This window comes from Sesamum indicum, linkage group LG4 (assembly GCF_000512975.1).
Source record: "Sesamum indicum cultivar Zhongzhi No. 13 linkage group LG4, S_indicum_v1.0, whole genome shotgun sequence".
Taxonomy (NCBI): domain Eukaryota; kingdom Viridiplantae; phylum Streptophyta; class Magnoliopsida; order Lamiales; family Pedaliaceae; genus Sesamum; species Sesamum indicum.
The window spans coordinates 12,001,858-12,029,829 of NC_026148.1; the positions used below are offsets into that span (position 1 = coordinate 12,001,858).

Here is a 27,972-nt window from a genome sequence, read left to right on the forward strand (position 1 = left end):
AGTATATAATTGTGAGAATTAATTGCTTAAAAAAAATCAAAATATTTGGATCATGTAAGAAATTTAAATTGAAAAAAAATAAATGTAATGAAGAAATGTGTGGTATACTATAACAAATTAATGTTAATTATATTTATGAAAAATTCTTACACGGATCAAATTTAATCGAACAACCAATTACAAATATTACACTTTGATCTTGTTCAAATTCAGTGACCCCGAAGGTTGACTTCTCGGATAATTTCTAACTCCACCAAGATCGAGTATTGGGTTCCTTAGAATAAAATAAGAACGTAAGCTCGTCGGGTACATTCCCGACAATGACCCTCCAACGCTCAAGTTAGTGTGATCGAGGTAAAAATGTGCGATTAGATGTTGTAAATCGAAAAGTCTCAGCATCAGTTACCTCAATATATAGTGCCTTGAGGTATTTATAGGACCAGATGTTTACTGTTGTATGGGCCACATGTTGCCATCCAGTGAACTGTCACTCTGGATTTGATAGCTATTATGTCAGGGTCTTCTCGCGATATCCGGATCCGGGTTTCGGATCGCCCGAACCGTCTTTTCCCGACGCCCGGGTTAAATACAGCGTAAATGACTGAATTGCCCTTCATTAAGGATAGTTTAGGCATTTTGCACATAAAATGGGTTTTACTCATCAAACTTACTATATGATTATCTCAAATTTAATCAAATTGAGTCCGAACTAGAATTTTCAGTTATTAAAACTCCTAAAAAAATGTCATTTCTTGTCCAACAAACGGGTCGTTAAAACCATGTTTGCACCAGCAAGAGTCTTGAATCAAGCACACGTTCCATTTTCTCTCTTCCTTATGAGTTACGTGTTTTCCGTATTTCTTTTCTTTAACATATGACTACTTATAAAAATTATTTGATGTAATCAATCATAAATAAATATTTTCTTTTAAGATGTGTTCCTTTTATATATATATATATATATATATTATAGGTGTTCTCATTCTACATTAAAAATAAAATTATTATTTTTTGAATCAAGAACAAAAGAATTAAATCACTATCAATAAGTATGATTCTGATGTTTAAATAATACTCATTAATAAAAATTCAACTCATTTACCACTAAATCAACAATCGTTGGTTTATCACAATTCACATGTGTCAACCTATCTATTCATATGCGCACTGTATAACATTCAAACTCAACATTTCAATAATAAAAAGAATAAGTTGCACAAAATTTTCTTATGTTTTAAAATTTTAGCTAAAAATTTCATGTATAAAAAAAATAGACAAAAAACCCCCTATATTTTTTTCTAAAAGTTGCATACTCTCCCCTTCTGTTATGTAAACCCTAACGGCGTTAATTTTTTTGTTGAATTGAACGTTATATCTTTCTTATAACAACCATTGATCTTCAATTGTAAAAAATGAATGGTCCAAATCATAAGTAATTTAAATATATATTTTTATTTATATATATTTATACATACACTATATGTATAATAAATATAATATATATATCTATAGCAGCGACGGCAACGTTGACTGCTCACAAAGGGGCAACGATGAGGTCGTCCCTGCCAAAACAATCACCCCTTTTCCGCTACAGCCGCTACCCCCTTCTGGAAGGGACGATGACCAGATTTGGGTGGCGGTGGTCGCCCAGAGAAGAAGGGCGACTTCCGTTGCCCAGGGTTGTTGCCGGCACAAAGAAGAAACAAAAAACTATTTTTTAAAAATAAAATAAAAATAATTCAATTTTTTGAAATTTTGAATATTAAATAATTTAAATATTGTTTATAATTAACAATATAACTTAAAATAATTAAAATTATTTTTTTGGCATTTTGATATTGATCAGTATTATATATAAATAAATAAAATATATTTAACTAATAATAATTTAATTGAGTTAATAATATATAATTATTATAAGTAACTTTTATATTGCATATAAATTCTAATTTGAAATATGAAATTTTAATATATAAATTTGTATTGTGTTTTTTAAATTTAAAATTTTAATTTGTAAAAAAAATTATATACTTTTTGGGTGTTTTATATTAAATTAATATATTTTATAAATAAATATAATTTATTGTAATATATTTGGACTCAATAAATTATTTAAATATGTTATCTTTGTATGAAAATTTAAAATTATCAACTTTGTTCTTACTGTGATTTATTTATGAATAATTTTAAAAAATATAAAAAACCGACAAAATGGATAAAAGAATTTATAGAATCATAAAAAAGATGAATCCATTTCATACATAATATTTAAAAAAAAAATTAAAAAATAAATAAAATAATTTATATTCTATAAAGACATTTTAATTTATCCTTAAAAAATCGATAAAAATCCTATAAAAATTAAAAAATTAAACTAATTGTTAAATAATTATTAAAATTAAAAAAAGTATTGGTAAAATTTTAAATTAGAAGGCATATTTATAATTATGTAAAAAATCGTGGACGTCTTCTCAATACGAACTTATATTCTTAGGTAAAAGGTTGTGTTTTCTCAATTGCTGTTCGACAACTGATGAGTTCTGTTGCTCCACTGTACTCCAGAATCATACGCATTTTCTCCTCTCGATATTCCACCAGATCCATCCGCCGCGATTTGCGTCGGCCTCCCGGATTCTTGAAGAGCGACTGTCGTCGGATTGTTGCCGTTCAACCGCTGCTCTGGCCCTTTTTCGTCACTTCGAACTCACGGCACAGCAGTAGCGGCCGGGCGGTGCTAGCCTTTGGATTTTCCACGATGTCGAGCGGCGGAGATGGGGAACGTCAGGTGGCGGAGTTTCGCCTGACGCCGTCGAGTGTTCTCAAGATTCAGAAAGGCGACATCACTCGGTGGTCCGTCGACGGTTCCTCCGATGCTATTGTAACATAATCTCTCTCGCTCTCTCTCTCTCTCACTGCCACTCTCTGTTGAGTTCTGAATTTCACTTTCCTAAAGAAATGAAAGAGAATTAGGAAGATTATTTTTTTTACTTTTTGGCGGTTTTCATTTTTGGATTTCTCTGTCCCCTTTAAACTAGTTGGTATTCAGAATTCAAAGACTAAGCAGTTTCGTAGATACTGAAGAAAAAGAGTAGGTAGAGATCATTGTGGTTTTGTATATTTGAGGGAATTAATCGTTGTTGTTTTGATTTGTGTATAATGAATAAAAAAGGTTTATGTGCAGGATATCCCAATTAGAGATGTTATATTCGGTGGATTATATCCACTGATACCCTTCAAGTAATAAGTGAGAGTGAGGAAAATGAAAACTATTGAGATTACAATCACTTTCATAGCATGAGTACCTGGATTCTAGTTCTTTTACGAATGATTTACACTCCAGTTTTCTTTTTTTCACCAACTACTAATGGCGTCTGTGATATAACATGACTGTCTTAAGATTTCAATAACATTCTTTTTGAGAAGAAAGATAGAGGTGGAGCAGACATGGGGAGCTGTTAGGGGCAGTCACCCATCTCCTCCTGACAGATTCCCATAGATCTCGTTCATATTTTTAATGCAATTTTTCTCATGCATAACACCAATTGGCATGCGATTGATTTAATCCTCAAAATAAAGTTAAATGGTTCAAAATGGCATCTTCACTTGAGGAATTTAGATGTTATCTTCCAGATATGATTTCTTCTTTCTTGAATCATGATATAAGAGCAAGACTTTGTCCAGGGTTCTTATGATGTAATATATCTGTACCGGTTCCTTTTTAGGTCAATCCAGCGAATGAACGTATGCTTGGAGGCGGTGGTGCTGATGGAGGTACTATTTCATTTTTAATTTTATTGAGTGGAATGCACATTTTGATGACGGCATTCTCAATTCATTTTTAACTGCCTTTATCTTTTCAAGCCATACATCGAGCTGCTGGTCCAGAATTACGGGCAGCATGCTATGAGGTCCCAGAAGTGAAGCCTGGAGTTCGCTGCCCTACAGGAGAAGCAAGGATTACCCTGTACATGCTCCTTGTTGAAATATAGTATATATACTATTTACTCCTCATTTTCACTAGTAATGTGATGAATTAAGCTATATTTTAAAATGTGTAGAGGCTTTCGGTTGCCAGCTTCTCATGTTATTCACACAGTTGGACCAATTTATGATACAGATAAGAATCCTGAAGCCTCTTTGACGAATGCATACAGGTACGTAATTGAACTTTCTCGATGTTCTCTCCATAGAATTTTACTCCTTAATGTAGTTATAATTTCACCTTTTCTGTTTGGAACTTGTTACAGAAACAGTTTACGCGTGGCAAAAGAACACAACATTCAATATATTGCATTTCCTGCTATATCATGTGGCGTCTACGGGTATGTTGTCATGACATGACTATTATTTGCTGAAGCTAATGAAACTTAGTTCCTAGGTTTTTCTGTGGCACGATCACTTGCATTTGTCTATTCCAATAAATAATTGTCTGCCTGCTTTTTGCACTATATACATATAATAAACTAGAATGTGTGCTTGGGTTAGGGATTTCCCATCCCTAATAACAAATCCTTTGGGTTTGTTTGGATAATTCCTTATTAAAAGGACTTCAAATATTTCCATCCTCATGTTAAACTATATTTGGTGAAGTGTTGATAGATTACAAATTTTTTCGACATGAAGTCATTTGAAATGATTTTCCTAGATGCTTCCCTCAAATCCAATGTAGGATTAATTTTTTCATTTGCAACTGAGCAGTAGAATATTTTCCAAACCCCAACTTTCCAAGATTAATTATTTTAATGTGAGACAACTTTTAATATATAAATGAAGGAAAGAAATTCAGTCTCCCTAAGGATGCATATAAATGCCGTTTGTATAATTTAAACGAGAAAATTGGATGTTGTTTACTTGCTCTTCATTGTTTACTTTGGTTTACATGCACTGTTAAGATTAATTATTTGGTATCCTCTACGGTTGCAGATATCCATATGAGGAAGCTGCCACTGTGGCTATCTCTACAATCAAGGAGTCTGGTGGGGACTTGAAGGAAGTAATTTCTTCTGTCTTAATATGAATCTTGTGTTACCACCATTATAAACAAATTATATATGTCTGCACTTCATTTAAAATGGGGAATACTGCGGGTTTCAAACTTCGGTGTGAATAGTTATATAGATGCACAAGTTCGTAGAAAACAATGGAAATCAAGTGTTCATATGGTTTAGCTGCCTTGTTTATTTCCAGAATAAATAATTGATTTCTTGAATCGTCGTCTTCATTTATGCATTCGCCTATGTTAATCATTATCACTTTATATTGTCAGGTGCACTTTGTTCTGTTCTCAGATGATATTTACGATGTTTGGTTGAAAAAGGCCAATGAATTGCTACAGAAGTGATATATATCTGCCATCATCGGAGCTGTTGTGTTGAGCAAATACTATCAATGCATGATGCAAAGTAAGAAGTTGCCGGTTTTTCATGTACCGAAAGTTGAAGAGAAGAACAATAGCAGCTGGTGAATATGTTGAAATAAGAAAACAGAGATGTGATTTAAGTTGCGGTATTTGAAATGTGTAATCTGAAATATGTTGAGTGCTCTCATCCTCTTGCCCTTCCCCTACTAATACTGGGATTTCAATTTTGATGCCTTACAGCTTCATATAAACTGTTGGTATGGAAGTACAAAATGATTTGAAGGTAAAACTATTCACTTTTTTCCTAATTCTTTGTGAATTTTTTATTTATTAATATTTTAGGTTCATCATAGCTTAAAATTCCGTAGATATTTATTATAGTTAATGCGAGTTCATTATGATTTATAGGGTTGATTACATTTATATGTTCTCTAAAAATGTGAAATTATATTTTCCCTCAAAGTAATTTTAAAGTTACATTTAGACTCTCTTCAAAAAATTACTGTTAACACCTGATTTTTTTTATATAATATAAATATATATATTTTCTATTTCAAAAACTTAAAAAAAATAAATATTCAAAACTGCTACTTTAAATAGCAGTTCTGAATCAAGTGCAGGCGATTTTATAGAAACATAATAAAATGGCAGAACTGCGATTTCAAATTATGATTTTGCCTAATTTCACATTTTCAGAAAGAGTTTACGTGTAATCAGTTCTAATTTCATTTTAAAATGGGTAGACTTGCAATTTTAAGGTGAGTCGTTATGTCGCATGATGAAGTTATACTTAAGTACAATTTTTCAAATGTGATTTTTTTAAGTAATTAATAAAAAAATTAATTAAATATGTCATATATTTTAAATTAATAATATTATAATTAGAAATATTTGATTCTTAATTAATTGTTAATGATAATGACATTATTAATTAACTAAGATTAATTAAATAATTACCTAATATTAATTAACGAAACAAATTAAATGGAATTAAAATTATTATAATTTCAACTAATTAAACATAATTAACAAATAAATAAATAAGGGGAGTCGATACGTCACATAACCATTCCACACATTTTTAAATAAAAGTATTTATTCATGAAACGATATGTGACATTACGACTCATGAATAGTTTTTTTTTTCAAATATATATATATATATATCGACTCATAAATATATTTAAATATATATAATAATAAATAAATAATTAAGCTTGATTCTTGTCCTCAATAATGCTATGAAGAATAATGAGCTTAAATTAAATTTAAGGGGTTTAATTTTATTTTTATCTATGTAAAAATATTAATAGATGCAAAAAAAAAGTTTTAAACAAGAAAAATAATAATGGGATTTCTGAGCCTTTTCGTAAAATCCAACATACACAATTTCTGGATATATTAAATTCTGGATACATCGAATGAATCCCAAGTTAAGTTATGGGTTGGTGAAACACGACTTTAGTTAAATTTAGTGCTCATACTTGAGATTAAATTATTCAAATAATATTTGAGACAAGACTCATGTGCACTAAAAGTCTATAACTCTTGTTATAATATTTTCTAAAATATTTTCATACTTACAAGATATTATAAAGTATTAAAAAAATAAATTTATAAAATTAAAAAACAAATGTTATATTTCGAATTTTTTTTCTCAAATTTATTTAAAAAAATTAACAAATTAGTCCAAATTCTTTCAAGTTAATTACCAATTTGTTATTAGTTTTATATTATAAGTTTAATAAGTTTGTTTTATTCAAATGCTTTTAATAATTTTATTTTAAATAAGATCTATGTTCTTAAAAATTCTTCTTTTAAAAAAATAAATTGTCTTTTTATTCCCGCGGTGAATGATGTCGCGTTTTTTATCCCACATTTTATAAATTGAGCATATTTGGTTCTATACGATAAAAAATTATACTGTTTTTTGTCTTGTATGAAAATTATGGCATATTTAGTCCCATAGAATAAAAAATTAAATATTTCTTGTTGTAAATACTTTAATTTACTAGTTTGTGGAATTAAAAGAGCTAAGTTCGTGAACTGTGAGATAAAAAATGTAATAAATTTTACGAATGAAATCAAAAGTATAATTTTTTTATTTAAAAAATATTTTATGAGATTATATAAGTTTGGCCAAACGCCCTCTAACTAAGAGAGAGAGAGAGAAGCGTTCGTCTAGTTGTCATCTTTTTGTGTACATTTCTCCAGAGAACAGTCCGAAGAGCGAGTCGGCAATGGCTCTACGAACCCTACTCACCAGAAAAACACTGACCGCAGCGCCTCTGGGCGTTCGCTGCCTCCAGACTGTCTCGCTCCCCGATCTGCCCTACGATTATGGCGATCTCGAGCCCGCCATCAGCGCCGAGATCATGCAGCTACACCACCACAAACACCACCAGACTTACATAACCAATTATAATAAAGCACTGGAGCAGCTCGATGGCGCCATTGCCAAGGGAGATGCATCCACCGTTGTCAAGTTGCAGAGTGCCATCAAGTTCAATGGCGGAGGTACTGATGTATCTTACTTGGAATGAATTCCTGGCTTTAGTTTTCACCTTTATCTTGTGGTTGTTTGTTTCTTTCTCTTTTAACAGTTTCCTTTTGTTTCGTTTCGGGATGTTTTGTGGTGGGTTTGGTTGGTATGGATTTTACGTAATTTATTTAGTTTTAGTGTTGAGATTTAGCTGCGTTATGTGGGAAAGGATTGTGACCTGGAAATTGGAATTGGCGATGAATATGATTCTGATCAATTATATTGGTACTGTGCAAATGCTGACTGAGGATATTTGTGAGCACCGCTTGGAAGACCTTATATTGTCCTAGTGCGTAGAGCTTGAATTAATAGGATAAATTAGGCGGCTGGTGTATTGGTGACAGGAGGGTTTTAAGAATATTTGGAGAAAATATCGATCTTTATCCTTGATAAAATTTTGCTTTTTGGCTTGCTTGTCTTTTTTGCGGGAGTTCTTGGGCATTTTGGCGGAGACATAGATTACCTGCAATTTTCAGTAAATATAAATTTCAAAAAGGTGAAGGGATCAATTTTCTTACTATAGAAGGCTAAGGAGATGTGGATATTTTGCATCGCCTGACACATATATACACAGACAGACACATGCCCGCCGACAGAGACAGATATCCATAAATATGTGAACAAAAAAATGCATTTGCTAACAGCTTATACAGAAATTGTAATTTTTCTGAAAACTTACGTTTGATGCCTCTTCATGGTCTTCTCTCTAGTTATTGGTTGTGGAACTTAGTTTGGTAAACTTGTCAATGTGTTTTCGTGTATTGTGGGTCTAATACTGTTTTCAACAGGTCATGTTAATCACTCAATTTTCTGGAAAAATCTTGCTCCTGTCCGTGTAAGTTTGCCTCCTGAAATATTTTATTATAGTCATATTTACCATTGAACGAGTAAGCAAGGAAATTGATAAAAGCTAATATCTTCTCCCAGCAAGGGGGTGGTGAACCTCCCAAAGGTTCTTTGGGTTGGGCGGTTGACAATCACTTTGACTCCCTGGAAGCTCTAATACAGAAAATGAATGCAGAAGGTGCTGCTTTGCAGGGATCTGGATGGGTGGTACGTTTACTCTATTTTTGCTGTAACATGTTTCCAGCAATATATGTCTGAAAAAGACACTTGTCGGTCTGCTAATATCTCTTTCTGTGAATTACTTTATTGTATTCCCAGTGGCTTGGCCTGGACAAAGAATTCAAGCGTCTGGTGGTAGAGACCACACCGAATCAGGTAAGTGATGTGACTTATGTTGTAACAAAAAAACTAATATGTGTGGTAAAAAAAGAATTAAAGGATGCTTCAGTTTGCTGCACAATTAGAGTATGCTCTACTCCAAGATAGTGCATTTAAATTTTAAAACTTAAGGTTGAGTCAGCTTCATTTTAAGTTTTAGTTAACTCTGTCGGCTTGTCTGTAGAAGCTATCAAGAACTGGCAAGTAATGTTATCATGGCCTTCTGAGCCTAGGTTGCTAGGATTTTAAGTTACAAAGTTCCTTGTTTGTATTGCGTTGTTCATTTTGGAGCTTTATGCTGTTGTTTATAGGCATTATGAGGAGAGGAAATTCTCTAGGCCAGGAGACTATTTTTTAACTTTTGTAATTATCTGTTACATTGAATAAAAGAAGCTGGAATTTTATTCTCCTAATGTATTGAGTTGGCACCTTTCTTTTCTGTAGGTCATGCAGTTACTGAAAGATTTTAGAAACTTTATACTGTATTATCAAGTTCCTAGATCAGAATAGAAGAAGGAAAATGGCTCTTGTTTGGCAAGATTAATTAGTGAAAAATGAATGGAATTTGTCCGACTTAATTGAATTACCCTACTGTTATGCCTATCTTTTTTTGCAGGATCCACTCGTTACTAAAGGACCAAATTTGGTTCCTCTGCTTGGTATTGATGTCTGGGAGCATGCATACTATTTGCAGGTACTTATTGCTCCTCGAACTCGAGTGGTTCTTCTATAGCTTAAATTCAATTATCCTCATGATGGTTAGGCCCTTATATGTAAAAGACGTTTATTAGCTGCTGGTAATTGTAAAGGGACAATAGTAAGGCTTCTATCTTTCATATCTTCAGGCAGAACATGGTTCTTGTATTTTTTAATTCAGAGTTATTTCTCTTTGCATTTGCTCTCCCAATGTTCCTCTCTCGAGGCCTATGAGAGTTCCTTCGTCTTATATGCATGCCCTGTACCTGTAATGTGTTATTGTCTTGATCTTCTTCATTAGTTCATTGGTTTTCTTAGCTCCTTCGCGTTGTGGGTTTGAACATCACTTGTGTTTTCTATTGCTTCTCATTTTGCAGTACAAGAATGTGAGACCAGACTACCTGAAGAATATTTGGAAAGTCATAAACTGGAAATATGCTAGTGAAGTTTATGATAGGGAATGCCTTTGATTGAACAAACATGAGAAGTTGGAGTAAGTGTGGCCAGCTGTGTACTAGAAGTGTCTTAGAGGAAATAAATTTGTGTAGTGACAGAGGCAACACTTTTCATAGTGGGCTATTTACTGGTTGCTGTACACACTTATACATAATGTTTTTGGGCTTGCTTGTCTGGAGGGCTGAGAAGCATTAGTTGATGCAATGCACTGTGTTCGTTGGGGCTCAGATTTACTTCTAACTACATCTTCTCTATAGTTCAATGAATTTCTGTTTCTTGGCAAACAATGAAGTAGAAAATGAAGTCAACTACAAACTTGCAATGACACATCTATGACAGGCACTTTTTAAGTTTTAGCTGTGGGTGGTTAAAGTACACAGTTTTCTTAAATATTGGATCCTATTGTGGATTTTAGAACTGGTATTTCTGTTATAAGAATTTTGACATGAAACTGAACAAAGGGGAAAAAGATAAAGAAAATAAACTATAAAGAGATTGACTTCATTTCCTGCAAAGCTCCAGGCAAATCGCAAGTTGGCTGAATAACCACCAACATTATCCATCAATCAGCCTGGGTGAGTTCAAGTATCCTGAGCTCGGTCCAGTATTATCTGTTGCGTGTACTGGTGATTCTTCATCCTTCTACCGTCTATATGGTGAAGCAACAAGCACAGGTTGTGTACTGGTGATTCTTCATCCTTCCACCGTCTATATGGTGAAGCAAAAGCACAGGTTTTCTTACCGATTTGGAATCCGGAATGCATGCTTTGATGTAGGTAATCATCGTTATATTTCAATAGCATGATGCAACTTTCCTTCACCAGTCTCTGGACACTGTTGAAGTTCCTTCACAAGCCTCACACAATCAACCATAGGACAGTTTGTCTTGATTGCATTAGAGGCAATATGTGATCTGCAAGCAGCATACCCTTCCTGTAACCGAGACACGGTTACATCCAAATTAAAAGCCATTAGTTCTATCATAAGTTTGAATACTATTAAAAGCTTCTCTAAGAAACACATTTATTTGCTCATCAGAAGAGGAACTAGAAAGAATATGAAAGTAGGGAATTCTGGTCTTAGTGTGGTGTATGCCAAGGAAGTACCTTGTGTAATGTGCACAATACAGAATCTAAGGGAGGGGAATTAACCTTCGCTCGACTTGATATCTGAGACAGTTACAACAGAAAAGTGAATGGAAGCCTGTGTATTGATATAATTGAGGTGGCATAGCACATATTCACGAGGTCAAAATTTCTAAACTTTATCACAAATTTCACATGTACCTCATCAAGTCTGATGTATCCAAATGGCAATACAGGGTCACTTTCATCAATCATTCGTTTTAACAATGTTTCGAGATGTTTTCCTGTTTTGTTGCTTGTCCAACCCCATTGTCCAGCCAAGTTTAGCATTTCAGTAAGAAAAGATGCACTGTGAAGAGGTCCTGTCCAAAGGGGCCCTGAAACAATAAGCGAACCTGGAACCTGAAATGAACCAAGAGGAATGTAAACATTTGCCCACACAAGCCTAATGCTACTAGATAACTTTACAATGGATAAACTGTGTAGGATTCTCAGAATCCTCATTGAGAGAGGATTACAAAGGCATACGTTATTGCAAGAGCACCTCATCTGACCAAGTTCACCCCATGAGAATGCCTGAGAATTTCCACATTGAATGCAGTAGCTGATGAAACTATAATGCCTGTAACAGGTGCTGGAGATCAACAATCAAGGTTTCAAATAAAAGGGGTCGATGCTTAAAAAAGTTTGACAAAAAATCAAGACCTCTTATTGGGATACTTGCCACGCCTAATCTGGAGCATTGCCCTAAACACGGGGCCATGGTACGAGTAGTACGAGAAAAGTGGCACGACCTGATAACCCAACACAGAAGCCTCCCGCATAGCCCCACCTATGAGCATTCTTAATCCAATCTCATTTGAGTATGGCATATGCTTAACATATGCTCCATATGCAGCCAAAGTACTACAAGGCAAAAAGATTGCTTTGTTAAGTCACGACATCATGATTGAGTCGACAAAATAGCGGCATCTAGATGTACAATGCAACCAAAAATATTCAGAATTGCTTATTTCTTTTTTCAGGAACAACTTAATAATAATTGAAGGCTAACTCATGCTTTTACATAATAATCGAAAATGCATCCTTCTTCTTGTACTGCTATAATTCCTTATGATGCATTTTCAATTGGCGAATTCAATGCATATAGTTTTTCTTATATAATCGATATATTTCCAGAACAAAGACATGCACAAATGTATTAAAACTTTAAACTTAACATAATCGATAAGAAAACTGCATTGGACAGATTTATCGTCTAGTGACCTCACAGATGAGCAACTCGTGTACCGCCTCACAATACCTGTAGCTAACATTGCTTTTCTCCCAGACTTTTTGATTGACCATGAATTGTACGAGTAAACACATGCATACATTTCCATACACTTAAATGCTAATAAGCTATCAACTGAACAATTACTCTGTTAATGTCAAGTACCAGCAGACGACAAACCACTAATGCATAATTATCCAACTCACTGTTCAGGCCGGTGCCCGCCAGACGAGTACCCATCAGTAGAAGTGACATACAAAAGCCCATCCAACTTCACAGCACACATCGCCGCCCTCAAGTAACTCGACTCACTCCCAAAAGAATCCACATCAATCAAGTCAAAAAAATCCCGTTCCAAATAACACTCCGTCAAAACCCGGTTCGCATCCGAATGCTTAACCACCCATCTCTTCTTTTCCCTATCCGCCCTCTCCAAATTCCCTGAAATAACCCCGCCGCACTCGTGATTCGCATCGTTGGCCAGCACAAAGTCAGCATCAGCTTCAACCAGATACCGCATAGAGCGAATTCCGCAACCACACATTGCGTCGAGCACCCGGAGGGCATTGTGGGATTTCTTGTAAATTGCGGCGGAAAGCACGCCGAGGTCACGGCCGGTGGAGCTTTCGTGGCGGAAGAAGGTGTCTCCGACGTCAAAAGAGAGGCCCCTTTCAATTTGGGGTTGGGATTTGCAGCATTTGGGAGGGTTTAGGGGTTTGGATGAGAGAGAAGTGAAAGGAGTCAGAGGTTTAACGGGAAGAGAAAACATGGCGGGAGAGGATTGGGAAGGAAACGAAGATAAATTTTTCAGAAAATAATATTCTATTATTTATTTTATAATAATTCAAAAAATAATTGAAAAAATATCTTAAATTACACCATATAAAAAATCTTTCTTTAATATATAAGGATGATAATTCATAAGTATAAAATTAAGAAATGCTTTATTAAAAAATATATAATAAAGTTATTTTTCTCATGATAATGTAAAAAAGAATTAATTAACAATTTCCCCCTTTGAACTTATATAGAATTCTCCTCGAATTGTATGCTTGTAATACACTTGGCCAACTCTCGTACATGATCCTTCTTCTTTGAATTTTTACTAGCACGTCTATATAAACTTCCATGGTATATTCTATTTGATTTTGAGCGTTTGATTAACAAGTATTTGATAAGTTATTTCTACTTTCATCAAATCAAAGGACATATATAAGAATATGTACCTTGCTTGGTGTCGAAGCTTGTCTTCTCTTGATCTTCATAGGCCAACGTGATTAGAATGCATCCAAAGAACTCATCAAATTCACATTTTGATTTAGAATTATGTACAATGAGTAGGAGTCTTGTGTGCATGCCTTTATTTGCTATTAGTCGTTTGTACTAGATCGACATTTGAAAACCACTTTAAAAAACAAAAAAAGTTTCCCTTAATCTTCTCCATAGCTTCTAAGGAATTCATGTAGCATTATTCCTTCATCATTCTTTGATCACTCAATTCTTCTTAGACTCCTTCTAACATGGAGAACTTCATTTTCATAGGATATGTTAATATAGCATTGTATATTGAAGAAGAATCTACCATCAGAAATTTGATCATATTCGTTATTATTTTCTGTTAGATTTTTAAGGACATCGGCTTATCAATTTGTCCTAATGATTTTCTTACATCCATACTGAATCTCATTAAGGGTATCTCGATCTTTCACGGAATGGTCTACACCTGGCTGAAAAAAGAATCTTTTAACAATGCGAAGTGTTTCCCTGCAAGAGGAGGATTCAAATCCAAGCTACCCATAGGAACTAGTTGCTGGTGTTTTTCTTTATGAATTTCTTGCTCTGTCGTCATAGCATCCCGAGCTCAGAAATCAAAAGGGAGATCATGTTGCCAAAAAAAATGTGCTAGCGCTCTCTCCATGGCGATGCTAAAGCATTTAATCATATATTATAAACTTTTAAGGCAAAATTACAGAACTGTCGTGGAAGTAAAATCATTCAAAAGTCTTATCAAGATTTCCCCGCTATCATATGGGGCATTGATTCAAATTCAAGCTACCTATAGAAAGTAGTTGTTTGGTTTCTTCCTCTTGAACTTGTTCTCGCATCATAGCATCTGGAGCTCTAGGTTTGATATGCATTTCTGACATTTCAAGTTGTTCTCACATGCGAAACTAAATGATGCAGTGTGTGATGTGATGAGCATCTCATTCCGCAACGTATTGTCCTTTCTAATTTCATATGATCTTCATGATTTTATCCTCAATAAGCACTTTGCTAGGAAGAGGTGGCCGTAAAATTTGTAAGTCATTCAACCTTCTCGTCTATTATTGATATATGGCGTTGTGACAACATTAAGAATAATTCTCTATTAGTAATATTATTGTTACATATTATTAAATTTTATTAATACCATTTTAAACAACTGTTTAATTACTTGTTACATTATAAATTGCGAGTCATAAAAATTTTGATTAGTTGAAATTTTTTAAATTAACAGAAATTCACTAGACTTCATCAATTTTGTTATATTTTTTTGGTTGAAGGAAATGATAATCATTATGAAGATATCCGTAATAATCAATACCAATTAAATTATATAATAATAGAACAAATTCATATAAAATAGAATAAAGATCCAATTATTTGATAAGACACAAATCTATGACCTAATTGTCAAAAAGTAGGATTATTCAACTTCAAATTAGGGTTGGAATCCGATCATTTGCCTGTCTTAATAAAATTAAATAGAAAAGAAACCCCCAAAATAAAAGAGGGAAAACAGAAAAATAGAATTGCCGGTTGTACTCTAGTAGGACTCTACTCTCTTCTAAGATTCTTCTCATCCTCAGCATCTTCCTCTCCTATTTTCTGCAATCTACCTTCGCTCCGAAAAGATCTTGCGGGCCAATCAGTTTACTCTCCGTGCAGTAATTTATCTCTAGATTTCTTGTTTAGTCTTATAGATACAGTTTGTTGGACCGCCGCCCACCAACTGTTTGTTCATATTCCTAGAAGATCAGTCCACATTTGTATAGTTCAACAAAGATGATGATCAGAATCCGGAGCCGCGATGGTTTGGAGCGGGTTTCAATTGAAAATCCCGTAGCCACCGTCGCCAAACTCAAGTCGGAGATCGAGTCCCAGCTCCGAGTTCCTGTTCACGCCCAAATCCTCTCCACGAACCAAAATTTACTCCTAGCGAAAACCCCAAATGATTTGACCCAGTTCACCGATATGTCCGACCCGAATACGTTGATCTCTTCCCTTAATATTGCCCATGGCTCGATTATATTTTTAGCTTACGAAGGCGAGCGCACTGTTGCAGGCCCAGCTTTTCACCCCGCGGGTTCGTTTGGTAAGAAGATGACCATGGATGACTTAATTGCGAAGCAAATGAGAATTACGCGGCAGGAGAACCCGCATTGTGAGCTTGTGTCCTTTGATCGTGATGCTGCGAATGCCTTCCAGCATTATGTGAATGAGACTTTGGCTTTTGCTGTGAAGCGTGGGGGTTTTATGTATGGAACAGTGTCGGAGGAGGGGAAAGTGGAGGTGGATTTTATATATGAGCCGCCCCAACAGGGAACAGAGGAGAATCTGATACTTCTAAGGGATCCTGATGAGGAGAAGTTGGTTGAGGCCATTGCGTTGGGATTGGGAATGAGAAAGGTGGGGTTTATATTTACCCAGACTATCAGTCAGGACAAGAAGGATTACACAATGTCAAATGCAGAGATTTTGCAGGCAGTTGAGCTGCACGCAGAGGGGGACTTGAAAGAGTGGGTGACTGCCGTGGTGAAACTAGAGGTGAATGAGGATGGGGGAGCAGATGTACATTTTGAGGCTTTTCAGATGAGCGACATGTGTGTTCGGTTGTTTAAGGAAGGGTGGTTTGAGCGGGATATCCAGGAGGAAATTGATCCCAAGTTGTCAAGGATGACGAAAGATGTAGTGGTTGGAGGGAAGGATACAAGGGAAGTGGACAATGATTTCTTCTTAGTGGTTGTGAAGATTTTTGATCACCAGGTAAGGAAGACATCTGTCCCGCTTGAGATTTTTAGAAATATTTACCTTTTAGTTCCATTTAGTCAAGAGTTAGCTTTTACATGGGGTTCATCTTTCTACAATGAACTGGCTTTCTGATGAGAAAATATTGCCGTGCTTCTCCCAAATCCCAATGTATTTCATATATTTCATTTTGTAATGTAAAAGGAAATTAATAATGCTTAAAGTGAAAGTTAAAGAAAATATAAAAGAGAATGTCACGTAGACCACAGTGATAGTAAGAATTAGTTAACATGATAAGAGAAGTGGACGAATTTGGATTTTTGCTTAGCAATCTTTACTTGAAAAAAGTTTATGTTAGGGAAGCTTCTAGCCTGTTGTGCAAAGAACAAGAATATCTAGGGTTCCAGTTTAATCCTGATCTCGCAATGATTCTCATGTAGTAGGATATTTTGATCGTGAAATGTGAAAACTGCAGCCATCATGGTTGCCGAAATGATCTCTTTTACATACTTTTAGACATTTTTACTGATTATAGAAAAATATTCACCATGTCATCTGGAGTCCCAGATGTAAGAACTTGCATTCTAGCCATCCCCTCTGAAATGCTATGACCTCAGTGAAGAATGCTGCTGGCTGCTGCAGCGGGAATTTGCCTCGCTCTTTGCATTGGAATTTTAGATTGGTGCTCTGAATATAGTATAAATCTATATTCTGTTACCTAGTCTCCATTGGATAGATCTTTTAATGAGAGTTAACGTTATAGAATATAGTATTTCATGCATGTTGTATCATGGTTTGTGTTTGGTTATATTGGCCTTCAGTTGATTCTGAGTTTCTTATGTTGCATAAGTCCTATGGTTATTACTTCTTTTATATGGCTGGCAACCTATTCAGGTAATAAATTATAAAAGTATTTGGGAAATTATGAAAATGTTTGGGTTGCATGAGCTGAGGCAGAAGGAGAGTGATTTAACTAGCCTCGTACGACTATATATTGTACACTGACCAATGACTATAGAGATTAAATTTAGGCACAGTTGATGGTAGTGTTCACTGTATGCTGGAAGTTTCAGATGTCCCACCAATTTTGAATTTGTCTATCATCAAAGAGTTTGGTACTCATATAAATCTTGCATTTATGAGTGTCTGCTGCCTCATGCCTTCCAGATTGTCTTAGTGAATCTCGAAATAATTTCTTTGATTTCATTGTGGTTCAGCCTCTTTTCTTCTTTCCATCTTGTAATGAACAACTCTGATTACAACCTTTTTTGGAGACCTTACATGTTCTTAACTTACGCTTTTCCATTGAATTTATTAGTCTTCTCCTTTATCTACTAAGCTGAAATATTTATGCAAGAGATTGTTGCAGTTTACTTCTTTTGTAAGTCTATTTTCTTTTTTGCAGCAAAAAATGATTAATGCACTTAAACCGTGGTGTTTAATTAAAAAGACTTAGAACCTTTTTCACATTCCAGTATGATCAATATCGGGTAATAAAGGTTACAGTTGCTAAAGGCCTATCTCTACTTCATATACCATGCTTGTGCTATGACTATTGAGAATCTTCATTGTAAGGGAAACTTTTTTGACCTTGACTTGGGTTATGGAGCTCATGCTTTATAGTGTAACCTTGATTTTGCAGTTTTGCCTGTACATTACTTCTGAAGAAGTGGATTTATGCATCTAGATCTGGCCTATAATGTTTACAAACCATAAATAGCTGCTATTAACTTTTATTCTTGTTTTCTTCCATTTCGTTGGTTCTTGGTTTTGCTTTATTCTTGTTGTTTTTTTTAAGATGTTCTTGTTGAGATGTTTTTGCGCTATTTGTTTTTTCATGGTTTATCTTGGATCTACATGGTTTTAATTATGTGTTCTTATGCATAATTGTAACATCTTCAATCTCTTATGTGAATTTTTGTAAATCCAGGGCCCGCTTTCATCGACATTTCCCATCGAGAACAGGAAATCCCCAGTTACAATGAAGGCATTAAAGAATCATTTGGATCGGGCAAAGGGTCTACCCTTCGTAAAGCGAATTTCTGATTTCCATCTGCTGCTCTTGCTTGCCAGGTTTCTAGACATTAATGCTGATGTTCCAGCATTGGCAGGATGCGTACAGACACAGGCTACAGTCCCTGAAGGATACCAGCTGCTAATCGAGTCCTTAGCCAGTGCTTCTTGATGTGGACAAGATGATATGCCTTAAGAGTCAACGGGGTTCACTCTATGGTTGCAGCTGATAAGAGGCCAAAGATCTTTCAATTAATGCAATCTCGTCTGAAACCTTAATGGATGCTAATCTGCAGCGGGTTCATCTATAAAATCCATAAACCCCAATGTTATAGTGCTTTCCTTTGGTTAAATGTGATTTCTTCACTTTGTATCTATTATAGTTGGTTCTCCTGCCTTTAGTATTTGGCCTGACATTAAGTTCTTCATTCACCTTTTCACAATTTGATTCGGATTTTCAGTTTAATTCTCTCTAGTTCTGGTGGGCTTTAATACAGTTCCAATATGTCAAGTTCCTTTTTAGTACCGAATTCCAAATTACCATGCAATCAGAGGTTCAGCAATAAGCGATCCATTACTTGTAAGCAGTGGCTACTGATTGATAAGACCAAACCACAGCACTAGTATATCTGACTTGAAGTGAAAATCCTTGGTTGTGTCATTTTTACCACTCGGGCTGTAATAAGGTCTAAAGATAAGACTCAAATTGGTAAAAAAAACTTTCATTTCTTGAGAGATTGTATTCATTAGTTTCATAATGATTTCAAATTTTTAGGTTTGTTTTATTTTGCTTTTCCTGTAATTACGAATTGTGGTTATCAAGACAACTCTTTTATGCATTTCACTTTGTTCCTCCCTCGGTATCTCGGAGAGTAAAAGACAGTGAGTGCTCGAATAACTACTCATTCCAGCAACTATTAACAAAAGACAGTGAGTGCTCGAATAACTACTCATTCCAGCAACTATTAACAACTGTTTACGCCGAAACATCTCATTTCAGAATTCAAAACTATAATACAGAACCTTCCTGCACAGACTCAGACACCAGATAGATACTGAGATGGCATTACAATGTTCAACCAACCGCATATCATACAAGAACAGACAGAAAACTTCAAATTCAAGGACTTCTCCGTGGCATCTAATTGCTTATTCAGAATACCATAACTCAGCTACAAGTCTGCTGAACTCCCACAAGAAGCTAATACAGCAGCAGCCAGGAACGACAGAATACAGCATCAATGATGAATGAGAGAGTAAAAACCCAACCACACCTCTGCATATCAAATACAACTAACAACACCATCCGGCCAGACCTATTATATCAAGCTCGTATTGGTGCTCAATTAACTTGCAGAGCGAGCAACGGCTAATGGAGAGAATATGTACATCTCACAGGCATGAGGATCAACTCGAGCACTGAATGAGGCCACTTTGTTCTCTGTCACACATTTGTGCTGCAATAAACATGATAAGAAGTACTATCAGCATGAGGTTTATGAGGTCACAAATTCAGTATGATTATTTAGAGAAGCGATATCAAATGAGAAGCCATTGCAACCCAGCTGCAAAAGTACTCAAAATCAGATGAATTCTCATTAATGCGGTGTTTTTACATTGTAAAATCCAGAGTTTCACAAACTTATGGAAAAGCATAAGATACTCAAAAGGGGTCATAAAAAGCCGCAGACAGTAGCAAGAAAGAATTTCGATCAAGGGCCCCAACAAATTTGAAATCATTCACGTTCAAGGATAGAGAACTCTAATTGATGAGAATTGAAACCATGTACAATGTTTAAACCCTTTTTCTCTAGAGATAATGACATTCCTACATACCAGAAAAAATTTGAAACATTGAAATGAGCAAATGTCAACACGAAATGCTCTACTTACGCCCTATTAGAGAGTATCTACTTACCTTCCACAAATCCTTAATGGAGACACTGGTGGAAGACTCGATTCCAAGTGAAGCCCATTTAGCCGTTATGGTGGCAGGTTTAGAGCCTCTGTTCCAAAGAACAACAGCCAAACGTTGGCCAGAAAGTGGGCCTGCCCAAACCTGAAACAAATTTGAAAGTCAGAATATGTACCAGTCCAAGAAAGCCAAATTATCCGGTGAAAAGCAACTCAAAACATTACAATGTTAAGTAGATAGAATTAAGATTTGAAGCCTTCTTCATTCATTAAATTTCAGTAACTAAGAAAAATATTGAAGAAATCAAAAGTAACAAGTCCTTGTAAAAGACAATTAATTGTGCTGTCTGTTTCGATGAGCATATGACGTTGGAGGCTGTAGTGAAAGATTAAAATGTAAGAAGGAATACATAGCCTACTCTTCCAGCTTAAAAGCTAAAGTGGATAACAAAAAAGAAGTCTAACAGAGGATCCAGAATCACATACTTGATAACAACCATCAGGGCCATAGGAATAGACTTTCCTTCCTTGAACTCCAAGTGGATCTGCAAGCAGAGTAGTGTGTCACTTGCTATGCCAAAGAAAGGGGACGAAATTATATTTCAATGATGTAAATGGAGATAAAAATGCAAAGCATAGATAAGAACAACTAAAAATCCAGATCCACATGCATTCATATCATGTCCGCCAGAGAGAGCTGCGGAGGAATAATAAAGTAGCTTACCTTGGTTTACAGCAATAACCTCCTCATTGCTAAGAATTTCAAATGTTTCTTGAGTCATATTTCTAACATCACAACCAATTAAAAGTGGAGCCTGAAACACAAAGAAAAATATAAGTTCATAATGACCAGAAAAAGCTTATATTCTTTTGTGCATATGGTCACAGGATTGCGTCTAACGGATAATATTTTCAGGAAAAAGAAACAAAAAAGGAAAATTAAAATTGGGAGGAAATGTTAGAGCCTAGGAACTAAATGTGAAATCAAAATTCATTGACAGAGTATAAAAAAGAGCACCTTCATCAGAGCCCAAATGCTGAAATGTGCTCGATACTCATGGTAGCTCATGCCACCATTTCCAACTTCTAACATATCGGGGTCTGCCAAAAAGCATCAAAGTTCATCAGGAAAATTTTTTACCAAGAGAATCTTTAGACTGAGTTCTACATCACAAAGATTGTATTCCTACCATTCCATCCACCAGGGCCTGCAAAGGCTGCCCACTTATCGTTGAGATCAGCAATTGTCGTCATGCTAAACCAAAAGGTTAACAGCAGCACATTAGTACAACATTTTGTATTCAATATGCCAATGTGGTATTTGGTAATATAACTTAACCTTAAACAATAAATGAGGAAGCATCAAACCCCCAGTGTCTCCATGTATCTTTCACATTTTTTTTTCCCCTCATCTTGTTAATTTTTCCTCAATGTTCTATCTTAAATTGTTTGCAAGATATAGGTGAACAGTAACCATTGAGAAAAGCTGCAGAAAGATGAAGGCTACATGTTATTGCAGTGATACCAGGAATCTGTTCACATGATCTTTTATCCGCGGATTATAACCTTCATGGCTTACAGGAGTTTAAGTTCAGTACTAGAGTTATAGACGCATCATTCAGGTGATCCTGGGTTGAACATGAGACATGCACATTCGGGCAATGGTGGTTATTAGTTTGTTTAGGGGAGAAGAATATGTTTTTCAGTGAGTAAAAACAGAATAGTTAGTTTTAGACACACTGGTGGACAACTTTTATTCCATGTAAGCCCAACGTAAGAGCTCAGGTCAAACCTTGCCCATGAATCATTAATGTCATCTGTCGTTCGCCAGCTGTTTCCAACTTTGCCTGCCCATAAGGCCGGGTCATGCACACCCCTGCCAATTTTATTAACACAGCCAAGGTGCACATTTAGTATGGCAATTAAGACTTCAAGATAGGAAATCTGGAGGGGGATCGTTGAAAGAAAATAGGGGGTTTCAAAGTATGTAGAGTATACCATTCACAAAGTGAATAGAATATGGTACGCCCAGTTGCATTCAGGGCATCGCGCATTGGAGGATACCTAAAATCATGCATCCACAGTTAGACCAAGATATTGATACCAAGACACTAAATTAAATTTAGATACTCACCTTGTCTCTGGGTCAATGCCCAAATTGAAACAATTGTCATACTTCAAGTAATCAACTCCCTAGATGAACAAAAATATTTATGAAACATGGTATAAAGAGGACTTGAGCAACAAATACGAATTGACAAAAAAGACAACAACATGAAATTTATGAAGCACAAAACGATTTTATTTGTTAATAAGCCAAATCTAGACAAAATTCCACTAAAAAAATTCACAAAGAAAGTCTATTTGAAATGAAGTGCACCAGTAACTTGCTCTTTTGTAGAGACCCCAAGTTAAACATAAATTGAGCTAAAGGTAACAATGCAATAGCACCCCCCTCAACTACAGCATAACAAATTAACAAATGAAATGATAAAACACGAGTTGACACCGACAAGTAGACAACAAAATTTATTAAAGACAAAACACCAACTCACCCAAGATGCGAAGAGTTCTGCATCATCAGATTCATGAAAAAGTGATCCAGGTCGAACTTGGCAAGTGAAAGCCCTGTGAAAATTTTTTTAATTTATGAATCAGATAGGAGAAGAAAGAATAGAAACATCACCACCTAATGGAATAAAGTGTAGCCAATGCTTAATTGGATCCAGATGTTAATGAGTTTCTCCTACCCTGCGTCTGAGTATATTCCTAGCTTTAGGCCCTTTGAATGCACATAATCAGCAAGAGCCTTAATTCCCGATGGAAAAGTTTGTGGATCAGGAACAAGTTGACCCTGCATATTGCCAGATTTTAAGTATGAATAAGCATAATGGAAAACTCAAAACTTGCATCACATATGATATACAGATGGCAAGCCAATTTTTTTCAGGGGATGCTGTACAATTGTTTTCATAAATTGTTGAGAGACATATACTCCTTCAACAATTCCTCATTAATAGAATGGTAATAAGAGTAATAAATTCTAAAATCAGAACTTTTACATTCAAGATAAAGCTTTCTCATTGTAGACAGGTCATGGTAATTAACATGACCAAGTATAGAAAGCACTACAAGAACCAGAGAGTTTTCGCGATGTTTATTTACCTTCGGATCCCGTTGCGGTTCAGACCAGCAGTCATCTGCATTTCACGACATTGAGTTAATAAGAGCGGGACAAACAACTAACACAAACCAGTAACATAATAGTTGATTACCGATATTCACGTAAATATAGCCTAACTTGGCCAAGCCAGTAGAAACAAGTGCATCAGCTGTTAAGAAGTGCAAAGAAAGGTCAGAATATTCATTGGAAACCTCAGAAGCGTTAGCTTTTAAGTAGGAAACAAAAACATCAAACAGAATAGGCTACAGTTTCAAGGGCAGGAAATATGCAGCAAAACTAAATAACACTAAATGATACAACAGGGTATTAACTAATATGTGAGACAACTATAATTCAGCAACTAGCTGTCGCTTCTAAGCAGGTTAGATGGAAGGTGAATCACACATGAACTTTTCGAGAAGGTATTGCTGGCACATGGATGTATTACCATCAATTTCCATATTCTAATACGAATAAGTTAACTGGTTACCCTTGTGGAATTCTTACCATTTCTTAATATAATCTTGAATTGTAAAATTAAAAATAAGACTTATAGGCTATCTCCCATATGGTTGATCTGTTCTTACAGTATCTTCACTTTTTCGTTATCCGGATTATTTACTAAGTCTGGTTCACTTTAGCTTCATCAAGATCTGCATCCTATTCAGTATTCATCAGTGAAGATCTTAGGAGTAAAGTGTTCCAAGTAGGCAATAAAGGGCATCCGGGGATTACCCCAGGCATGAGAATCATCATGTTATGGCGCTCGCTGATGCATGCCTACCCCACTTGTGTAAAAGCAATCTCTAGTAAGGATACAGCATTTTGTAAAAGCATTGTTTTTACAGTTATTAGAAGCAGAAGGTAAAAGTATCTCCGACGACATGTTATTTTTGGTAACTAGCCCAAAGTACACCTAGATCAGGTCCAAAGTTTCAAGAGAGTTGAGACATAGAACCTATGCTCAAGAGAGATAAATTTCACCTTGTCCATTAGAACCCGTTTTAAACAAAAGTCCTTGTAAAATTCATTCCTCAGACAGAAAATTAAACATACTCTAATCTTTTTCAAGAATTTCGACTTCGGATAAAGATTGCTTATATAACAGAAACATAGTACAGCAAATTCCGCAACTTAGAAGATGAACTGAAACAAAGGGGAAGCGCTACCTGTTTCCTTGATAACATCTTCACTGATATCACAGGCAAAAAAGTTCCAGCTATTCCATCTGCTCCACAAGACAATCAAATAAGCCATTCATAAGTGAAACATGAACTATCGAAGCAAGAATGATCTGAACTCCAACTAATCAACATAATGAAAAATCAAATATGCATGTCGAGAATCTGAAAGCCAACTGAAAACGAATATGCTTCAAAACAGTCCCCCAATTTTCAGTTAACTAAAGATACCATTCTTGACTACAATCTGATTTCTTTTCCCAGTCCAGAAGACAAAATTGCCTTAAAAGATAAAATAAAAACAAAAATAGTGCCAGAATCAGAACCCGGAAACGAGAACAGGAAAACTCAAGCCCCTTTTCCTACTCCACAAGCAATCAGATAGAAGTCAAGAACTTTGTTGGACTCAACATCACCAAGCAGGAGAAAACCCACAACAAAGAATTCAAAAAACAGAAGAACTCAAAAACAGCAGAAAGCGAAGGGCAAGAAAAAGGTAAAATCTTGTTACCCCATCTGAGGAGTTTTTGCCAACCCATTGCCCAGCTGCAAAATTCCATATTTTGAAGTATCAAAGATATTGGTAATGGGTGTTTCTTGGCTGTTCAAGTAAGGATGCAACGGCAGCACCCTAGCAGTGACCACCACTGAAATAACGTGTACATAAAGAATTCCTATAAGCATATTGCTAATCTTCGCCATTACTGAAGTAAACCAAACTTTCTCTCTCCTCAGTTTTCTCTAATTAGAGATAGAAGCCCAAGAATTTGAGTAAATATTGTTGCTCAAGGGAGAAGAAGAGGGATGGGTCAAGAAAAGTGCAGGGTAATACTTCTTTATAGCAATTAACAAAGCATTCTTTTCCCTGTGCAGAATTGTTGGACCCCATTTCTTACTCAGACGCACAATATTCAATTGGTTGTTGTTGCTGCCCTTGATCAAATGCCTTTTGGTGGGGTGAATTGGGGATTTTCTTGGCCGAATAATCCAGTTTTGGAGTGATTGTTGGACCCCAGTTCTTACTCAGTAGCGGAATATTTGATTGGATCTTGCCACCTTCATTTGCATCGAACTGCACAGGATTCTGCCAACGCATGCATGTTCTTGGCTCTCTTTACCAACGACGAGCCAATGCTTGGTATAAGGTATCTCAAATTGAATTCTCTATTCTAATTTCTGTTATATTTATTTGTTTCCATTTCCAAATTATTTTCGAAACAAGTCAATACATACCCAATATTTATCATCGTTCAAACTGTTTTAGCATAAATACATACATATATATACACACATATACATAAATATATATAAAAAGACATGATTTGATAATAAATAGTATTTTTTTGTCTCTCAAAACACAACATTAAACATATAATACTTATTTCTTAAATTATCTCCGAAAATAAATCCAAACATACATACTATTTCTAACACATACTTATTTATCTTTGTTTTTTTCTCTCTATCTTCACAAAACACAACAAAATACTTAGAAAACGAATCCAAACATTATAATTGTGTTTATAGAAATTATATTGTCAATTTTATTTTAAATAAATTTTGTTTATATATACATAATTGTTAAATATTTTTTAATTCAAAACAATCATTTCATTATTTTTTTGTATTATATTAGTGCTTCTACTCAATTTACGGATAAAATTATCGTTAATCTTCTTGTGATATGAATTTTCTTTTGTATTATTTGTGACATAAAATTTTCATAAAATTTAATTTTTTTTGAATTTTTAGTTTTTAGTTATTTTTGTTTAGTTCATTCAATTGAACAATTAAAATTATCTTTACTAATATAATATTATTCTCTTACCTATTTATTAAAAAAAGATTTTGGCAAAAAGTTTTATTTTTTTGAATATTTTGGAAAACAAATTATTTAGTAGAAACAATTCTTTTTTTTCAGTTGAATGAACTAAACAAAGATGAATAATTTCAGAAATTAGATTTTTTACAACAAAATAAAAAATAAATATAATTTAAAGAAAACTAATTTTGAAATTGAATATCAATAAGTCAAAGAACTCATGATGGAAAAAAAATAGTATTGATAATTTCATCCAAAAGCATAGTAAAAATTAATTATTGGATCTTTTGGAATTAAATATTGATGTAATTGGTGTTTTAAAGTTTTGATAAACTTGAATTTGAAAAAATAATTAAAAAAAATCAAAATAAAAACCTATTAATATTTAACAAAACACAATGCAATTAAAATGAAATCATTTGAAAAAAAAATCTTTAAATTTGGAATCAACCAAACAAGTGGGCCTGTTTGTTTTTCTTGTTTTCATTTTCAATTTTTAGTAAAAAGTATAATTCTCAATTTTGTATAGGTTTTCGGGCAAAATAAAAATATATTTGAATTAATTAACGATATTATATTTTTATATTGAGGTGTAAAAAAATATATTTGTAATAAAAATACATATAAATAAGTATATTTTTATTTTAATTATTGTGTCAAAATTTGAAAATTAAAAATAAAAAAATACAAACAACCAAGATTTTGTCTGGAAGTTTGATTCAAGTGGTAAAATTTTATTTTTGTTCATTGGATCATGTCATCAAAAGTACGAGTATTTAACTAATTATAATAAAAACAATTTTATTATTTTATATAAAAAGTTAAGATATAAAATAATTTGCATATATGGAGACTGATTGCCGCAGTTGGTGTGCAGATATTTTTGGGAATCTGACGAGGATATTTTTGTCTGCTCCCCAAGATCGAGGTGGAGGTTGATAAACATGAATCTTGCTGATTCACTCCCCCGCCAATAATGCAATTAAATACAGACTAAATTATATTTTACTATTCAAATTATACGTATTTTTATATTTTATTATTAAATTTTTTTATGTCAATTTACCATCTTAATTTTGTGAAATTTATAATTTTTTATATATGACCCTTTTTTTATTTGATTTTTTGGCCCAAAAAAATTACATATTGTGCATATGTAAAAAATATCACATCATATAATTCTTAAATATTACATATACATTGCATTTGATGTGTTTTGACAAAAAAAACTTAGTT

At 34.5% G+C, this 27,972-nt stretch overlaps 5 protein-coding genes across 5 annotated transcripts; 3 read left to right on the plus strand and 2 right to left on the minus strand.

Moving 5' to 3' along the window:
* Positions 2,493–5,667, plus strand: LOC105160799 (macro domain-containing protein VPA0103). The gene is made up of 7 exons (XM_011078288.2): positions 2,493–2,878; positions 3,723–3,771; positions 3,862–3,964; positions 4,059–4,154; positions 4,248–4,322; positions 4,924–4,993; positions 5,267–5,667. Exons 1-7 carry the CDS (start codon positions 2,534–2,536, stop codon positions 5,339–5,341), a joined length of 813 nt encoding a protein of 270 aa, XP_011076590.1. The 5' UTR covers positions 2,493–2,533; the 3' UTR covers positions 5,342–5,667.
* LOC105160801 (superoxide dismutase [Mn], mitochondrial) lies at positions 7,503–10,504 on the plus strand. The gene is made up of 6 exons (XM_011078291.2): positions 7,503–7,876; positions 8,690–8,736; positions 8,829–8,954; positions 9,066–9,122; positions 9,742–9,819; positions 10,199–10,504. The coding sequence occupies exons 1-6, from the start codon at positions 7,600–7,602 to the stop codon at positions 10,289–10,291; spliced, it is 678 nt and encodes a 225-aa protein (XP_011076593.1). The 5' UTR covers positions 7,503–7,599; the 3' UTR covers positions 10,292–10,504.
* LOC105160800 (tRNA (guanine(26)-N(2))-dimethyltransferase) lies at positions 10,407–13,440 on the minus strand. Its single transcript, XM_011078290.2, has 6 exons — positions 12,842–13,440; positions 12,068–12,268; positions 11,891–11,984; positions 11,564–11,764; positions 11,384–11,446; positions 10,407–11,210 (listed from the first exon to the last, which is right to left on the minus strand). Exons 1-6 carry the CDS (start codon positions 13,402–13,404, stop codon positions 11,064–11,066), a joined length of 1,269 nt encoding a protein of 422 aa, XP_011076592.1. The 5' UTR covers positions 13,405–13,440; the 3' UTR covers positions 10,407–11,063.
* LOC105160802 (NPL4-like protein 2) lies at positions 15,386–19,148 on the plus strand. The gene is made up of 2 exons (XM_011078292.2): positions 15,386–16,661; positions 18,574–19,148. The coding sequence occupies exons 1-2, from the start codon at positions 15,681–15,683 to the stop codon at positions 18,826–18,828; spliced, it is 1,236 nt and encodes a 411-aa protein (XP_011076594.1). The 5' UTR covers positions 15,386–15,680; the 3' UTR covers positions 18,829–19,148.
* LOC105160803 (alpha-galactosidase 3-like) lies at positions 19,592–26,066 on the minus strand. Its single transcript, XM_011078293.2, has 15 exons — positions 25,426–26,066; positions 24,903–24,961; positions 23,846–23,902; positions 23,736–23,770; positions 23,321–23,424; positions 23,126–23,198; positions 22,705–22,763; positions 22,569–22,634; positions 22,363–22,446; positions 21,761–21,825; positions 21,589–21,671; positions 21,295–21,385; positions 21,057–21,115; positions 20,575–20,715; positions 19,592–20,113 (listed from the first exon to the last, which is right to left on the minus strand). The coding sequence occupies exons 1-15, from the start codon at positions 25,614–25,616 to the stop codon at positions 20,003–20,005; spliced, it is 1,278 nt and encodes a 425-aa protein (XP_011076595.1). The 5' UTR covers positions 25,617–26,066; the 3' UTR covers positions 19,592–20,002.

Excerpts from the sequence above, each read along its gene's own strand:
- LOC105160800 (XM_011078290.2), bottom strand. The coding sequence starts at position 13,404 with ATGTTTTCTCTTCCCGTTAAACCTCTGACTCCTTTCACTTCTCTCTCA. Across the intron at positions 11,985-12,067 it reads GGCAAGTATCCCAATAAGAG|GCATTATAGTTTCATCAGCT; the intron begins GTCTTGATTTTT and ends CACCTGTTACAG. Across the intron at positions 11,211-11,383 it reads TATTGTGCACATTACACAAG|GAAGGGTATGCTGCTTGCAG; the intron begins GTACTTCCTTGG and ends TCTCGGTTACAG.
- LOC105160801 (XM_011078291.2), top strand. The coding sequence starts at position 7,600 with ATGGCTCTACGAACCCTACTCACCAGAAAAACACTGACCGCAGCGCCT. Across the intron at positions 9,123-9,741 it reads TAGAGACCACACCGAATCAG|GATCCACTCGTTACTAAAGG; the intron begins GTAAGTGATGTG and ends CTTTTTTTGCAG. Across the intron at positions 9,820-10,198 it reads AGCATGCATACTATTTGCAG|TACAAGAATGTGAGACCAGA; the intron begins GTACTTATTGCT and ends CTCATTTTGCAG.
- LOC105160803 (XM_011078293.2), bottom strand. The coding sequence starts at position 25,616 with ATGGCGAAGATTAGCAATATGCTTATAGGAATTCTTTATGTACACGTT. Across the intron at positions 23,771-23,845 it reads CTATATTTACGTGAATATCG|ATGACTGCTGGTCTGAACCG; the intron begins GTAATCAACTAT and ends CGTGAAATGCAG. Across the intron at positions 20,716-21,056 it reads GCCCTGATGGTTGTTATCAA|GTTTGGGCAGGCCCACTTTC; the intron begins GTATGTGATTCT and ends AATTTGTTTCAG.
- LOC105160802 (XM_011078292.2), top strand. The coding sequence starts at position 15,681 with ATGATGATCAGAATCCGGAGCCGCGATGGTTTGGAGCGGGTTTCAATT. Across the intron at positions 16,662-18,573 it reads TGAAGATTTTTGATCACCAG|GGCCCGCTTTCATCGACATT; the intron begins GTAAGGAAGACA and ends TTGTAAATCCAG.
- LOC105160799 (XM_011078288.2), top strand. The coding sequence starts at position 2,534 with ATGAGTTCTGTTGCTCCACTGTACTCCAGAATCATACGCATTTTCTCC. Across the intron at positions 2,879-3,722 it reads ACGGTTCCTCCGATGCTATT|GTCAATCCAGCGAATGAACG; the intron begins GTAACATAATCT and ends GTTCCTTTTTAG. Across the intron at positions 4,323-4,923 it reads ATATCATGTGGCGTCTACGG|ATATCCATATGAGGAAGCTG; the intron begins GTATGTTGTCAT and ends CTACGGTTGCAG.